This window comes from Chiroxiphia lanceolata, chromosome 25, assembly GCF_009829145.1.
Source record: "Chiroxiphia lanceolata isolate bChiLan1 chromosome 25, bChiLan1.pri, whole genome shotgun sequence".
Lineage (NCBI taxonomy): Eukaryota > Metazoa > Chordata > Aves > Passeriformes > Pipridae > Chiroxiphia > Chiroxiphia lanceolata.
The window spans coordinates 5,352,189-5,369,617 of NC_045661.1; the positions used below are offsets into that span (position 1 = coordinate 5,352,189).

General features: G+C 52.4%; 1 protein-coding gene across 1 annotated transcript; it reads left to right on the forward strand.

The window, feature by feature from the left end:
• The first annotated feature begins 1,747 nt into the window (after nt 1-1,747).
• On the forward strand, nt 1,748-4,949 carry RABIF (RAB interacting factor). Its single transcript, XM_032710851.1, has 2 exons — nt 1,748-1,939; nt 2,017-4,949. Exons 1-2 carry the CDS (start codon nt 1,748-1,750, stop codon nt 2,257-2,259), a joined length of 435 nt encoding a protein of 144 aa, XP_032566742.1. The 3' UTR covers nt 2,260-4,949.
• Nucleotides 4,950-17,429: the final 12,480 nt, after the last annotated feature.

Sequence of the window (17,429 nt, forward strand, 5' to 3'; positions counted from 1 at the left end):
GAGCAATAATTAGTCCTCAGGGGCTGAACAAGAGCCCAGGTGTGCCCAGGTGGCCAAGAAGGCCAGTGGCACTTGGCTTGTACCAGGCAGCAGGACCAGGGCAGTGACCTGCGCTGGGCTCTGCTGAGGCCTCTTGAATCCTGGAGTCAGTTCTGAGACTCTCACAAGAAGAAAGACACTGAGGGGCTGGAGTGTGTCCAGAGAAGGGAACGGAGCTGGAGAAGGGTCTGGAGCAGCTGAGGGAGCTCAGCCTGGAGAAAAGGAGGTCTGGGGGGGGGGGTACTGCTGAGCTTCACACCACCCTCCTGCACCCGCTCCCCTCTCAGCTCTGTGAGGCCTGTGCTGGCTCCACACACACACAGGTGGTTCAGGAGCTCCCAGGCACTGTTCCTGCCTTCGAAATACTGGCACAAGTCACAGGGGAATGGGGTTGTGTCTGCAATCTACACTCACCCCCCCCATCCCATGGCAGGACTGCCTAGACTGGAGTCTGAGGCGAGCAGCTGGATTACTGATGAAATCCTGTACCTTTATGTAGTACTTCAACATCAGTTCCCATTTCTGGCTTCTCCTGAGAGTTCTTGGCAGCAGACAGTGAGGAGACAGCGAGGCAGCAGGAGGATGGTGCATATTTACACTAAATGGCCAGAAAAAAAAGCAAGAATTGGAGCTCTTCTGGGATCTGGTTTACTCCCTAGAGAAGCAGTGGCTCAACCAAAAGGTCTCTTTCAGTCTTTTCAACCATACTAACAACAGTGGGCCATTAGTAGCAGGTTCTGAGACCAGCACACAGCCACAGGGGCTCAGAGGAGCTCAGTGAAGAGCAGCAGAGTCACCTGTGCCCCAGGACTTCTCCAGCACTGCTGCCTGTAAGCACTGGCACTGCCTCCTGCTTTGCCCGGGCTCTTTGGGGTCAGGCTGGTCTCTGCTTCCCTCTCCTGGGAAACACACTGCTCCCAGTGTCAGCCCCCTGCCCCTTTCAGTGCTCTCTGTGCTCCCCCAGTTTGGAGGGGGGTCTCTCTGCAAAAAGCAGCCATGTGAGCTGCTGTGTGCAGCAGCAACAGAGTGTTCCCGGGCTCTCCCGAACGCTGATGCAACCACTACACACGAAATACATGCAGCAGCTTCACAGAATCCCAGAATGGGTGAGGTTGGAAGGGACCACAGTGGGTCATGTGGCCCAACCTCCCCCAAGCAGGGTCATCCCTGAGCACACGGCACAGGATTGTGTCCAGAGAGCTCTTGAATATCTCCAGTGAGGGAGACTTTGAAGGGAGACAATTTCCCTTTGTCCAGCATCAACTGAGCTCCTTCTTCAACCTGTGTCAAAGTCAGGTGTCTCCAGACTCCCATTCCGGTAACTGACAGTCCCTGATGGTCCCTGCGGGCCTGCACACAACAGACAGACCCTCGCTGCTGGCCGGTGGCACATCCCGGGATCACAGCGGGGGGGGATCAGAATCCCAGACTGGTTTGGGTGGAAAGGGACCTTAGAGCTCATCCCCTTCCATGGGCAGGGACACCCTCCACTGGAGCAGTTCCCTCCCAGCACCGCGGACACTCCCAGGGATGGAGGAGCGGGGTGGGACCACCCGGCACCGCCCGAGGGTGGGGGGCAGGGCCGTGATGTCAGCGTAGCCCGTGGCGTGACGTCACAAGCCGCGCACTGAGCGAGGGGGCGGGGCCATTGCCGTGACGTCAGCTGCGCCCGCGACCTGACGTCATCGGCTCGCCCCGCCCGTCGGCCATGGCGGCGCCCTGCGCGGAGATGGAGCCGGCGGCGCCTCCTCCTTCCCCTCCTCCCGCTCCCGCTCCCGCCGCCGCGCCGGGCTCGGCCGGGCTCGTGTGCGCGCAGGGCCGCAACCTGCGGGCGGTTCTGTGCCAGCGCTGCGGCTCCCGGGTGCTGCTGCCCGGCGCCGCCACCTTCGCCCGCCGTGAGGTACCGGGGGGTGCTGAGGGGAGCGGGGGGGCGGGCGGTGCCGGGCGGGCGGTGACGGCCCCGTGGTGTCTCCGCAGCTCCTCCTGCCCGCCATGAGGAAGAAGGCGGCGACGGCGGCGGCGGGAGGCGGCGGGGACGTGCTGCGGGAGCACTGGCTGGTGCGCGACATGTTCTCCTTCGAGAACGTGGGGTTCACCCGCGACGTGGGCAACGTGAAGTTCCTGGTGTGCGCCGACTGCGAGGCGGGGCCCATCGGCTGGCACTGCCTGGACGACAAGGACAGCTTCTACGTGGCGCTGGAACGCGTGGCCCACGAGTGACCGCGGCCCCGGGCACCGGGCTGGCAGCTGGGCTCGGCCGCCAGGAGCCCCGACAGCCCTGAGAGCCACAGCCCGGGCTGGGGCCCAGGGCACTGCCCACGGCCGGGCACCCGTGTCTGACTGACCACAGCCTGGCTGGTCAACCCACTGTCTGACTGACCACAGCCTGGCTGGGCACCCCAGTGTCTGACTGACCACAGCCCGGCAGTGTCTGACTGACCACAGCCCGGCTGGGCACTCCAGTGTCTGACTGACCACAGCCTGGCTGGGCACTCCAGTGTCTGACTGACCACAGCCTGCCTGCCCTGTGGTGTGACTGACCCACAGCCTGACTGGTCACCTCACGTGCCAGGCCCACAGGCTGAGCAGCGCCAGGAAGCGCAGCCCTGGCACAGCCAACTCCTCTCCCACACAGGAAGGATGGTGATGGTGGGAGGGTCCCCTGTGACCTGCAGGGACATTTCACCATGACAGTTTTGCCAAATAACCTGATCTGCCACTGTCTGCTCTGTCACTTCCCTCGTGGCTGCTGTTGCTCCAAGGTGCTGAGATGCCTCTCAGGCTGCTGGCTCTGTGACACCGTGTGAATGTGGGCACTGGGAAGGGGCGAGGGGAGGACATGACTGCTGCACTGAGTTGTCGTGGCAGCTAAAATTGTCTGACCTACAGCCAGAGCAGTTCTAGGGTTTAAGGCTGAATCTTCTGCTGATTTTCAGAAGGAATGTTCCCTGCCCCAAGGCCTAACATTTACATTCTCCAGAATCTCATCCCACCTGACAGCTGTACACTGTGAGAGTGTGTGGCACCTGAAGTGAGTGTAAGGCATTCCAGCTAATGTGTGCAGTTCCATTAACTGAGTACCTGGAAACCAAACACAGTACAGGTAAAGCGGCTGAGAGAGCAGCAAATAAAGAAAATGTGCCAGATCATAGTGTTTTCAGGCAGCAAGAGTGAAGAGATTCCAGCCTGGAAAGGATCTGAATCATTGGACAGGCAGTGTGCAGTGACTGTATGTGTCAGTGCTGGAGCATGTCGGAGTAGCCACTTGTGTATGTTTCAAAGAAGTCAGGAAAGAGTTTCTCTTCTGTAAAAGCACCTGGGAAGAGCAATCTGGTATGTTGTGACCAGTTTTAGTCTCTGCCTTTTAAAAGCTGGGCACAAAGCTGACTGAAAATGGAAGGAGGCTGCAGCAGCCATTCCCTGCATTTATCGTGGCCCAGCTCATTCTCCATTGCAGACTCCAGACTTAGTGACAGAGCAGCTCTCCGGGGATGCTCTGGGGTCCCTGGTGCTGCCTCTGCTCATGAACACTTGGGTGCTGACCCAGCTGTGAAGGTGCAGCTGTCACTGTGCTGGGATGATGGAGTTGTTTGGGCCACCAAACTCCAGGTGGGTTTTACCTGCAGATTAAGGACGTTGCTGCCTCAAGGCTGCGCGAGGGACCTTTCCCTCTCTCCTCTAATGAAGCAGTTTTGCTGGCAGGAGTCTCTAAGGCAGGCACAGCCTTGGGCAAGGCTCCCAGAAAGGCCTCCTGACAGCAGGAGAAGGAGAAACAAGCCTCTTCTCCCTGCAGGATTTGAGCACCTGCACTTTTAAGATTTGGAGGCTCTGCCTTAATGTAGAACAACCAAGGTACTGGCTGTGCTGGGGCTGCTCCACCAGGAACCTCTGCTGTGGGCAGTCAGGATTTTTCAGAGGAGGGAGAAGAGCAGAACTGTAGTCTGGGGGCTGAGGCTCTTGCTGGAGCAGGAGGTGAATCCTGTGCTGTGCCCTTGTTAAATGTGTCAGATGCACATTTGACATGAAAACTGCTGCTTCCCTCCTGCCCTTCCTGTCTCTTAGTCCTCAGCCCAGTGACTCAACAGGTTCATCAAGGAGATGTACCTCAAAAGGCAGGAGAGCTTCACTTGGGTTCTGCACAGGCACAGCAAAATGGTGGGATCATGTCACTAATTTCACACTTTCACTTGGATTATTGTCTGTTGGGGAACATGTTTTTGACCTGTAATGCCCCATTTATAGTCTGTGTTACTTAAATATAACATGTGCTGCACAAGCTTCATTTTGAAGGCACCGCTGTGCAGAACAGGTTGTGGAAATCAGCTTGGCTAACACTGAGTAAATGACCTTCAAAAGACAGTACATGTATGCTGATACTGGGGAGTAGTGGGTGGCACTGGGACAGAGCTGGGGGTGGTGGCAGCTTTCCCAGTTAGTAGAACACTTCTGGATGGGTGGGAGACCTCAGGTCAAAGGCCTTCACATCAGAATGGCAGCGATTTGAATCCACCTCAGTGCAGCACTGCTCAGTGAGGAGTGCTGGGAGCTCCTGCTGCCCTTTGGTGGGAGAGGGGAGGTGAGTCCTCCATGGAATCCAGGTGTGCTTCCTGCTGACTCCTAAATATAGACTGTGGAAATGCTAAGAAGAAATGAACAGTCTGATGGGAATTCTTGAGACAAAGCTTTTGTGCCATGAGATCTTGGGATCTTTTCAGCCTCCTGTGCTGTTAGTGGAGCTTTGGGGGATGAATGTCCTGGTCAGCAGACATGGGGGAAGACCTGCTGCTCCTGCACTGGACACACCACCAGGCTGGGGAGCTGCTGAAGTGCTGCGCCGTTCCTGTGTCAGCAAGAGCTAATAAAAATTCAGATAGACTTACAAATAAACATAATCTTTTCACTGCTTTTTATCCAGCACGTTGAAACACTGTTTTCCAGTTACCTGCAGTCACTCCTAGGAAAAAGAAGATAGACAACCCTCAGGCACAGGAAGCACTTACATGAAGACCTGGAAAGGCTCATCTCTTGCAGCCCGTTTTTCTGTATCAACACTAAGACAGAGCAGAAACCCTTATTTCCACATGCAAGTCACTTTAAATTAATTTGAAAATGGGTTCTTCTATTTAATGGCTGCATAGACTTGACTCCTAAGACCACTCTGTGTTGAGCTGTAGCAGTGCCACGACAGGGAACAGTAATAAACCTGTGCCCCTTGGGGAGGGGGAACAAATAATAACAGTTTTGTCTAATTGCTTCCCAGTGTGGATTTAAGGCATACCTGTTTGTATGGGTCAGGTGTTTATATTGCATAAATGTGTTCAGTATGGTTAAAAGCAGACCTTGCTCTGCTCTGGCTCTGGTGTTGAGATGGGTTCACAGCCCCAGAGCCGAGGTCTGGGCTTGGCTGACAGTGGCACCCTGTGTAGCTTCACCCTTCTGCTCCCATTCCCACCCAAGCCTCTTCCTCGAGCAGCTGCTGAACCCTTTGTGTGTTCAGTTTGATAACATAGGCTAAAGCTTCTTCTCTTGGGCTGGTGGGCTGACCCACGGGAGTTTGAGCTTTGCAGCCTGTGAGATAATCCAGAGGCAATGGTAGGATGAAGGTTCCTCCCCCTTTCAGCAGCCAGAGGCTGTGAGATCATCTGAGCTGTCCTGGAGACCTGCCAAAAGTCATGCCTTGCACAGACTCACAGTCACACTCTTCCCTAAATTAAGTGCATTTCACTGATCAGGTAAGTGGTGCTTGGAGCAGGGACTGGAATTCAACACTCCCTCTTTCCCCAGCTCTGCAAGTCAGCAAAAGGCCTTGGTGTCTGGGCCTGCCAACACCTGAGGTCTCTCCTTGATTCCTCACCTCTTGCTGAGGAAATCTGTGGCAGAGCAGTGATGACAATATGGATTTTGAAGGAGTAGCTTGGAAGACTTTGCTGTTTTGCCTCCCTGCTGTGTTCCAGGGCTCTTTCATCCAGCTGGTCTGCATAGAGGCAGCCAGGAGGGGTTAAAGTGTGATTGTTGCAACACCTGAACTCACTCTGTGGAACCTGCTGCCTGCGGGTACAGAGGGGAGGGGCTCAGCAGAGTTCAGAGAAGAGCTGTGAGTTGATGAAAGCAGGGTCAGCTTGGCCAAGAGGGGTGGTTGTGGTGTTCCCTGTCCTGCACAGCTCACCTTGCTGCTTTCCCTAAAACCTCTGTGTGAACAGGGGCCGCCCCATCAGCACAGGCAGTGCTGCGAGGGGAGTGTTTGGGGCAACAGGGATCTCTGAAATGGATTATGAATTCCTCCGAAGGCCATTTTATGTGTCTGACATTACAGGAACAAAAGTAGGAGGAAAGGAAACAATGGAGAGGAAATAGCTTTGGGGTCCTTGGACAACTGGTGCAGGGAAAGCTTCCCTGCCTCCTGCAGAGTCAGGTTAATACAGGCCAAACTCTAAAATCAAAGAAACACTAAACCACCGAGTATTTTGCCAAAAACCACCGAGTATTTTGCAGCTGCTTGGGGACATGGAAGGAAACCACAGCAGATGAGTGGAACTTGCCATAAAAGTGCAGAGAGTACACGAGGGCTTTGATAAAAGCCAGCTTTGTTCTCCTTTCAACCAACACTTTTATGCATTTCAGCATAAATACTTGTGTGCTGAGTTGTGAGGCAGCCAGGTCTGTACAGGGCAGCTTTGGTAGGAGCACAGTGGGGCCCCTCAGTGCCGGGGAGGGGAGGGAAGGGGGGGATGGCAGCCCAGCAATCCAGGTGAGAGTTGCTGAGCTGTGGGGCTGTGCCCCTGGGTGGGGGAGAGAAGCCAGTTTTTGCAGGAGTGTTGGACTGTGCTTTGGAGTGAGTGCACCGGCGTCTGAAAACGACTTTGCCGTGCACAGGGTGAAAATCAAGTGCTTTGCTCCCCACGTCCAATCCCTGAGGAAGAGTGATCAGGTTCTGGGGTTGCTGACATAACACTTCCATCCTCTGAGAGAGGGAAACTGTTCTGGAAAAAACATTTCTTGCATTTTTCCTAAAACCAAATCCAGTGTGGCACAGTCCAACCCAGCGGTTGCTGCAATTTGACTTTTGAAGTCCTGCACATCCAACAGTGGGAGAGCTACAGGGGTGCAAAGAGCCTGTGGCAAAGGATCTGTCCCTTCAGCATCACAGGGCCAATTCCTGCGGGCTTCAGCTTTGGTTTCAGTTCAGACATGAACTATCCAGATACAGCTTCTGCCTGGAGAAAGGCACAGTTGCCCTTCCCTCCTTGGCACAGTTCTATCAGCCGTGGGCTGGGCTGGAGGGCACAGCCCTGGGCAGGCTGGTAGCCTGGAAATGCACTTGGGCCTGGCGTGGGGCATGTGCTGCCAAGGCAGAGGAGGCCAAGGCAAAGAGCCAGAGCCATGTGTTTCCAGCAGCCCCGGGTGTGTCTGGCAGGACAGGGCAGAGCTGCAGGCAGGGTCTGTCCTTCACAAGTCTTCCAGGGCAATTTGTGAGTTGATGGGATTGTGCCCTTGGGGTGAGAGGCTGCTGCTGGGAGAGTTCCCTCCTGGATGTGTTCATCCCCATCCCCCACCTCCCCTTGCTGGGAGTGTGTGTATGCTCAGCTGGGCTTCTGCTCCCCCTTTCATGTTCCTTATCTTCCAGGAGGCTCTGAATTCCCTGGAGGAAGGGAGAGGGTTGATGCTGTGAGTGCAGAGGCAGAGCATTCCTCTCTGCTGCTGCCAGAGTCCCCTCTGCCACTGTTCCAACCCAGCTGGAAGAGATGCCCTGAGAGCAAGGGAAAATGGACAAAGCCATGTCAGAACAGGTATCCTTCCCCTCCCGGAGCAGCTGGCTCTGCACACTGCCTGGAATGCTGTGAACAGCAGGTTCTTTCCATGGCAAACATCCAGAACTGCAGCTCGTTGCAGAATCACTGGTTAATTTGGAATATCTGGCAGTGGAACATGAGGACGTGGCTTCAAGAACTTGTTACCTCGTGCTTTCCTGGGAAGGGAGCAGCCTGTGCCCTGTGTTCTCTAAAACAGGCAGGGCGACTCAGTTCTCCTTGCCAGGCCATGGCAAGTCCAAGGGACTGGCACCAAAAAGGGCAGGAAGCCAAAAATGCCAGGACTCAGCGAACAGAACCCAACTGCCAAGAAGAAAGGATGCTTGGAGAGAGGAGCAGCTTCAGGCTCTGGAGGGAGGAACCTCCCTCGATCAGGAATACCCGGGAGGGAGGGGCTGTAGCCATGGGAGTCAGCAGCAATTTGGGAGCTCCGTGTCCATGGCAGCTCGACCTCTGCTGCAGCCACAGGTGCCCCAGTTTGGCTCTGGTGCCAATGCTCAACCTTCTCCAGGCTGAACACCCCCAGCTCTCCCACCTGTCTCCAGAGCACAGGGGCTCTAGCCATCAGAGCATGTTTGTGGCCCAAAAAAAAAAAAAAGGCCAATTCATGGCCCTAAAAAAGAGGCCAATTACTGTAGCAGTGCAGGACAAGATCCCTGTTCCCAAATCTTCGTTCACGAAGCCTAGCCATGATGATGCAGGACAAGATGTGTTTTTAGTACCTAAACCAGAAGTTGGTGATGGAGAACACAAAATTTATAGGCTAAGGACAGTTTAATCCCAGGTAACAAAGTTAACCTGGGCCAAGCAGTTTAACCAATACAGGTCCCAAAGTCTGGCATCATTTGAAACAGGGGCACCATCCAGCACAGACACACAGCACCCCAATACAGAGAGGGCACGGCCAGTAGGTGAGTGATTCAGGAGACCTTTGAAGTGTAAAGAAAAAACAAGTGCAGTTGATGAAGAGGCTGTTTCAGCTTTGACAAAGGTCAGGGGGAGGTTTGGTACCGCAGAGCAGCAGGGAAGGGCAGGAAGCAGCACTGGGAGAGTCTGGGCTGAAGCAGCATTGAAAGTGTGCAGGGGCGGGAGCAGCCCCGGTAATGTGGGCTTGCAGAGAGCAAAAAAAAGTAGGGCAGGTAGTCAAGTCCGTGCTTGCAGGAGCAGGATTAAAACAGTTGGATGAACAAATAATGTAAGATTTAAAACCAGAGAATGTATTGAAGGCCATTAAACCAAACTCTTACTTAAGGATTACTTCCAAGAAGCCAGGCTAACAGCACAGCGTGGTTACAAAGACAAGTGATCGAGGCAGAGAATGCTGACATTAAACTTGCTCGTGAAATGCTAATTGTGCACAGACACTGCTGCAAGTGCTCCGACTGTCACAGAGGGAGCCTCGCTAAACAAAAGCAGAGCCCAGCCCTTTGGGGTTCCACTCTGGCAATTCAGGCACATCCTGCACTTATTTGGACACTCCCTGCGGGGGAAGGACCAGGTATAAACAGGATTTCATCATCTCATTAGAGATACGCCCATTGCACACGATGCCTTCCCTTTTAAAACTACTCTGGCTATGTCTTCTGCACTCACCATTCCATATTTAAGAATTCCCAGCCCATCTGGGTCAGGGAGTGTTTAGATCAGGAATTAATTCATCCCTGTCTAGTTGGATCGTTTTCAACTCTAAATGAAAGATATTTCTTGGCACCCAGAAAACCTTCCAAAAGCCCCATGGAGAATCCGTGGAGGTTTGGCCTGAAATCAGTGGATTAACCATTTCCACCTGGGAACACTCTCCCCAAGTTGTTGCTCTGTTTGCTGAGTGCAGCGCTGGAGATAAAATGTGCAGGTCTGTGTGATGAGATACAAGGTTGTCGTGGTTTAGGAATGGTACTCCCCAGTTCAGTGCCCCCACCAAGAGTCTCCCAAACCAGATGCCATTAGCTCCCCTCCCTTTCCCTCCTCTTCTCGCTCTGCTCTGGGGATGGGGTTGAGAACTGGGGGCACAACAGGTGAAAATCACGGGTTAAGATAAGAACAGTTTCCTGAAAACAACGAGATAAGAAAACGACCAGTAACAGCAACAATATTAATAACAAAAGATAAGAGACAAGGAAACGATTTACACAGAAAACCAGGACAACAAACATTCTGACTGGCTCTTCCCCCCCAGACCATGCCCGTCTGCCACCGAGGGAGGGTCCCGTCCCCTGCCCTCGGTGATGATGTGGGTGGTGCAGAACAACCAGGCTCCAGGCTCTGCCCCCTCACAAGTACTGCGAAAAAAAAATCACCCTGTCCTGGCCAAACCCAGGAAGAATGTGCAGGTCTGCGTGGGGAGGTGAACGCCTCGCTCTGCCATTCAAGCCCAGCGATGTGCACTGAGCTGTTCCCACCCCCCTGTGCGTCCCGGTTCACCTGCACTTCCACCTCCACGACCTGCTCCTTCGCAGGGCGCTGCCCCCACCACCCTGAGGCAGAGCAGGGTTTGCCTCCCTTTCCCGGCAGGGCTTGTGGATCTTCGGCTTGCCCAGGAAATAGAAATGGGCTGAGTATCCCCCTTCTGCTCCAGGGTGACCCTCTGCTCCCTGGACATGGGGCAGGGAGAGCTGCAGCGGTTTCTGATTTTAACCCAGTCTAGTGAACCCAGTTCCACTCTGGATGTCTTCTACTGTTCCCATGATATGTTTAGTTCACATCAATACATTCAGGCAGGAAAGGACATGGTGTTGGCTGTTCCTGCAGCTGTGGACTAGTGACAACATAGCCCATGACAACCAGACCTGAATGGCCAGATGAGCCTGTCTGGGCAGAACATGACCACAGTCAGGACTAAACCAACAAAAATCTCAGCACACAGCACAGGAAAGGACTGGTTTTCCTCATTCTTGCCAGCTCTACTTTATAGAACAGTTTTTCTTACCTGCTATTCCCTTCCCAGGCTACAGAGGAAAAAAAAAAGAGAACAAATCCCCTGTTTCTCTTCCCCATCCACCTCTTCAAAAGACTAATGAAGGTGCTGCTTTACCCGATGTCATGAACCTTGTCTCTCCCCAGCCTCTGCAGAGCTGACAGTGCATTTTGCACCAGCCAAAGGTCAGGGCTGTGCAATAGGAGGCCCTGGAAAAGTCCAGCAGCCCTGGGCTGGGTGTCAGACCTGTCGGCTCGAGGAGAAGGGTTACACCATATCCAGTGATCCCAAGTGAACTGCACCCAGGGTCGCAAAGGAAGATTAAACCAAAGCCAAAACACATGATCCCTGTCAAGACAGTTTGGAAGTAATTCCTTGCCAACATGAAACCCACTTGTTCCTGTAACAATACAGGACTCCTGATCGAGAAGGAGACTGTGTTACCTTCCTGGCTGCTGGTGAGGCATTGAGCTACCTGTGGGGAATGGGGCAGGAGCAAACAGACAAGCAAAACCCCATAGCCTGACCACAGTCTGGGATCAGAAAACACAGGCTGGTGGTTCAGGAATCCTCTAAGGCAGGAATCACTGAAGGTGGGGAAGAATATCCCAGGGTAGTGGTGCTGTTATACAGGCTCTTCCTCTACACTTCCCAAGGCATTTCCTGTGGGCCACCACGAGAGAGCTCAGAGGCAATAGCTGAGCCAGGGTGACTCTTATGTCCTCAGCAATTTCCTCCTGTGTACAGTCATGCCAGGATTAAAACACAGACCAGCCTCTCACCCTCTCCCACAGCACCAAAACAGCCAGGAGACATCACCAATGCACCAGCACAACACCAACATTCAGCCCAGTTCCTGTGACAGGTGTCCCTGGGCCCTCGTTTGCCATAGCCCTAGGTTGTGCAGAGGTCAGGGAATCATTCCCTCTTTGGGAGGCACCTCCCCACCTCGCCCTCAGGAGAACCCTGAGCTTCCAAATCGATCCCATCCCCTGCACCAGGAAGGGAGGGAAGGGGCCATGTTTGTGAATAATTAACTGTGTCACACCATCCCTCCCTCTGACACTTAGCCCTGGCCCTGATCCCAGCCATGGGTGTTCCTGGTGCTGTTTCATCTGACCTGACCAAGAGGAATCCTGGGTGCTCATTTTGGGGAAAGCAATGAGGAAAGAATGGAAGTAAAGGACAGAATACCTGGGGTAACACTGGTGTCTATAGCTAGTGAAGATTTTAGATGGCAAACTACCCAGATAGTCATGAGCAGGTGACCATAAAGGCTGCAGCTGGCACAGCCATGTCAGAGGTGAGAGGAGGGACAGATCTGTCCCTGCTCATCCAGTTGTGCAATTCACTGTATGAGAAAGTGAAATCCATGCTAAGGAACTGGCAGCTCCTTCCCTTTGGAATGGGCTGCCCAGGGAAGTGGTGGATTCTCCGTCCCTGGAGGTTTTTAAAAAGAGACTGGATGTGGCATCAGTGCCATGGACTGGGAACCACAGCGGGGTTGGATCAAGGGTTGGACTTGATGATCTCAAAGGTCCCTTCCAACCCAGCTGATTCTGTGATTCTATGATTCTATTCCTGCTGTCAGCTGCTGCCAGCACACCCCCTCCCTTCACCAGCTCCCAGCCAATGCCCAAGACCAGCTCCAGATCCTGCACCTAGAATATAAAGTAATTAATAAAATCAATTATATTAGAGACAGAGTCATTCAGAGCCACAGAATAAAACCTGTCTCTGAGGAGCAAGGCCCCCACACTGCTGAGACACCTCCTGACCCAGCCTGGAATGGGCTGTGTAGGGCTGGTGGTCACAGGGTATGGCTTAAATCAGAGTAGGAAAACTCACTGCCAGTCCCCACCCTTGTCTGCCCTGTTCCTGTGTAGGAATTGTCCAGATTGGCATCTGGGTTGGGTTTTCTGGCCTCCATAAAGGAGGCATTTGGGAGGGAGTGTCTCTGCCTCGTGGGACAGTCAGAGGGGCCCTACACTTCTGGAAGAAGCCAAATCTAAAGGCAGGGTGAGCACACAGGACTGAGGATGGATGTGTGAAACGGAATGAATTTGCACTCAGAAGAGGAGGAGATGAACCCAGGTACTGAAATAATGAAGTCTTGGTGAAGCATTGTGCCCTCGGTGATGAAATCTGACTGTTTCACTCTCACTTTACACGTGCCCTCAGCAATCCTCCCACCCACACGAGTGTCCTGTGAGCTGGGGATGAGGAGGGGCCAGTGCCTTAGTCAGCACCTCACTAAGATCCATGCAGCACCCTGCCATTGCCAGTCTGAGTGCTGGGAAATGTGCACAGAAATCCCAGGTCAGCCCAAACCTGGCACAGACAGGTGGCTATAGCAGACAGGCACAGGGTTATGGCTGTCACATTTTCAGGACTTCACTGATAGAAGTGAATGTGCACACATTGTTTGTCCAGTGCTTCTGAGAAAGGACAGAAAGCAAGAGTTGCAGAGTTGCACATTCAAGGAAGTTTCATCCAAATTCCTGGAGAAGCCCCAGACCCACAGTGCAGCCACAGAGGCTGTAACACAGAGACACAGCACATCCAGCATTTTCTGAAGGTATCATATCCACTGAGCACATGGGTTGCAGCCAAAGTCTGTGCCCTGGGGCCATGACAGCATGACCAGGCACAGAGAAATCCTAGGGAAACATTAACACTTCTCATGCTGCATGTAGAACTGATCTCCAGCTGGAAAAAAGAATGCATTCAATTAATCTATGGTGGCCCCTTGGGCTTGACATTACTGTTTAGTCAGACTAAATCAAATGCATTTCCCAAGAAATGCATTTCTAGGTGTGCAACTCCACCAGCTTCTGTAGGACTGGAGGACTTCTTGTCAGTGCAGCAACTCTGGGAGGGCACACTGAGGGAAACTGAGGCACACTCAGCCCCAAGTGCCAACCGTGTGGTCCTGCTGCCATGATCCCCTTTAACAGAATCACAGAATCATGGAATCATTCAGGTTGGAAAACACCTCCAAGATCATCGAGTCCAACCTGTGACCAATCCCCATCTTGTCAACCAGCCCAGAGCACTGAGTGCCACATCCAGTCGTTCCTGGGACACCTCCTTGGACAGTGACTCCACCACCTCCCTGGGCAGTCCCTTCCAGTGCCTGACAACCCTTTCTGTGGAGAAATTCCTTCTGATGTCCATCCTGAACTTTCCCTGACACAGCTTGAGGCCGTGATGCCACACGAGACACCCACTGCACCCCAGGAGTGGAGCTGAGGCAGTGCCAGGACAGGCTGCAGCTGCCCAAGTGCCTCTGTGGAACAAAGTAACACCAAAACATGGTTTTCTCACTAAAGTCTGACAGATACTTGGTGCAGTGGAGTAGTCTCAGTAAATCCAGAGAAGCAGGATAACACTGTTTTCAGAGCTGAGGGACAGGTCAAAAATCCATTTCCCACTGGCTGTTAACACAAATCAGAGCAGGTAGTGAGTACAGCAGATAAACATGTGAAAACCTCAGCTGAAGCTGGACCAGGGCACACTGTAACACTGCAGCCCAGCCTAATCTCTGATTTTATTTGTCAGCTAAGTTGAGAAGAATGCTCACTGCACTCACAGAGTGATACCATCTGCACTTCTACTTTGGCAAGGGGTCTGACCCATCTCCTGTCATGGTGCTGTAACATTTCTAAAGGAGACTAAAATCTCACAGTGTGACTGTACCACTGGCAGTCCAGGGTTTGCCCCACTGCTGAACTGCACTGGCAGAATTGAAAGGACAGTTGGAGCAGTGTGAGTGTTATTTCAGGTCAGAGCATTTGAAAAGCATAAATCAAATCTTTCAAAGTCCTATAACTAGTTTAAAAATAATGAGATTTAAAAGAAAAAAATCCATGTGGGCACTTATTTTCCATGCATTATACAGCTTAGGTTAAACTTTGCTCACAGGTTGAAGACTTCCTTAGTAATTCACAACAACAGAACCAAATGTATTGTTTTGAATGAACACATGAAATTCTCACAGGTGTCCTGGTGCCTAGAATGGGAGGCTTTGAGAAAGAAGAAAAAGAGAACACTGAAATATTTGCAAGACAATAGCAACATGTGGAAGAATTAAATTCAGTTCGGCCTATTTCCTTTTTTAACCTACAGGAAGGGGATTCCCAAATCTGGGTTTGCAAAGATCCTGTCAGTCATGTGGTGCTGATATTTTTTTTCCAACTGAGAAAAGCACAGCAGGTGATAAAAAAAGGGGGGGAAAAGGATCATCTGACTGCCCTATTTTTCTCAAATAAAAAAGAACAAAAGAAACTAAAATATGGTAACTGTTTTCCTCTTTCATCTTTCATTAGTATTTACAGTGATGGCTCATGGTCACTGCAGCTGCAATCCCTCCAGTCTGGGCATGAACACCTACAGTGCCAGGACAAGGTGGGATGTTTTTAAACTAAAAGAGAAGAGATTTAGATTAGATGTTGGGAAGAAATTCTTCCCTGTGAGGGTGCTGAAGCCCTGGCACAGGCTGCCCAGAGAAGCTGTGGCTGCCCCATCCCTGGAAGTGTCCAAGACCAGGTTGGACGGGGCTTGGAGCAACCTGGGCTAGTGGAAGGTGTCCCCCCCATGGCAGGGGGGTGGAATGAGATGAGCTTTAAGGCCCCTTCCAACCCAAACCATTCCATGGTTCTATGCTTTTAGTTCTGTCTCAGACAACCAGGACTATCCTGGTCTTCTTTACAGAACTGCTCCACTAAGGAGATGGTCAGAGCTAAAGGCACTTTGCAGCCAAGGTCATGCCCCAGTGAAGTTAGGCCAAGCAACTAGTATAAAACAAATCAGGAAAAAAACCCAGAAAGATGAGTTCTGTCAGGTCTCAGAGCTGACTGAAGCACAGGGAGAGGTTAGCTGGAAGAGGCTGGGGGTTATTAGAAGTTGAATATTGATTGAATCCTTCAAATATGTACCAGCACTAAGCAAAGAGCTTGGGCTTGTTGAGGATTAGGTTACGAAAAAGCAGAGAAGACTTATCTTTCAAAAACCAATTGCACAGCTGTACACTCTCCCCTGATGTCCACCACCCAGCTCATGGGGCAAAAGCAGATTTGTTTCACACTCACAGTGCTTATTGAGGAGAATGAACTGGAGCCTGCTTATTCCTTGACACAGGTACTCATATGTGTGATCACTCCCTGGCTTGGGGACAGTTAAATACAGACAGTGTAGTGCTCTCTTATATCCCACACATTTTTGTCACTCATTACACTTGGCATTGTTCTTTTGGAAGAACAATTGTATCAATATTATCTGGGGGATTTTTCACCTTCCTCCACCTCTGTCCTTCTCTCTTGATCCTCTGATCCTTGCTTTCCAGAGTGTTTTTGCCCTTCTTTTCTTTCAGGGTGCACCCACGCAGGTTTCACTCCACACTCTGGGCTGAAATGATCACAGTGGGGTTGATAACAGCAGTAGAAGCATCCTCAGCAGGCATCAGTTCCCTGCCCTTTGGATCAGCCAGAGAGATGGGGTTCATCCCTTCCCACCACTAGTTCCAGCCAAGTACAGACCCAGCCTGACACAATTTCATCACACTCACATCAAAAGTATCACCTTTGGCCAGGCTGCTCTCAGGAGTGGAGATCCACACATGAAGAGAAAAAATGATCTACTTTGTTATTGTTTAAAATTGTTTCACATTCCTCTCAGGCCACAGAAGCTCAGCTCAGCAAGGGAAGAAGCAATTTCCTGGAAGGGATGCTGGTGCTGAGCCCCTGAAGGATGGACAGAACTCCAGGTACCAAAGATCAGACCCACACACGCAAAAGCTGCTTTTACCCAGGGAGTGGGTTTGGCAATCTCAGTAATATTTCTGTTAATATAACCATTAGGACATACTACAGAGGTTTTACACTTCCCACCTAAACACCCAACTTAAACTGGGGCATTTAAACGCCAAAGGCGATTTTAGTAGCCAAAGGTGATTTTAGTAGCATCTACGTGGCTCTCCAGATCTGGCCCTTTGTCTTTGAGTCTTTTCCACTGTGTGACTCTTAATCCCAGTGGCACTTGCCACAGGCACTGTTATGGAGCTGCCTCCAGGCTCCTCGTAGAGGGGTTTGCCCATATCTCACTCTTTCACCCCCAGAGACAGCACTGCAGGACCGGGGGCCTCTGGGTGCCCACCCAGCAGGGTTGGGGCTCTCAGGGTGTCTCCAGGCAACTTCTGGGCGTACGGACAGCGATCCCAGCCCGGGACAACCATTCCAGCCCAGGGACAGTGATTCCAGCCCCAGGACAGCGAACCCAGCTCAGGACAATGATCCCTGCTCACGGACAGCGATCCCAGCCCTAGAACAGTCGTCCCAGCCCGGGACAGCGATCCCAGCCCTAGGACAGTGATCCCACCTCAGGGACAGCCATTCCAGTCCAGGGACAGCCATTCCAGCTCAGGGACAGCGGTCCCACCTCGGGGACAGCGATCCCATCCTGGATTCGCGCGCGAGCCTGAGGAGGGTGGCTCCGGCCTTCGTTGGCGGGAAGACTAAACCCCGCCCCCTCCCCGCCCCTGGTTACGAATCCACCAATAGCTCTCGTAGAAAGATGACAGACACCCTTGCCACCCAATGGGGCCCAGCTGAGCGCACGCCGCGCTAATGAGCGCAGTGCAGACAGTCCATCGCCCCGCCCCGCCCTATATA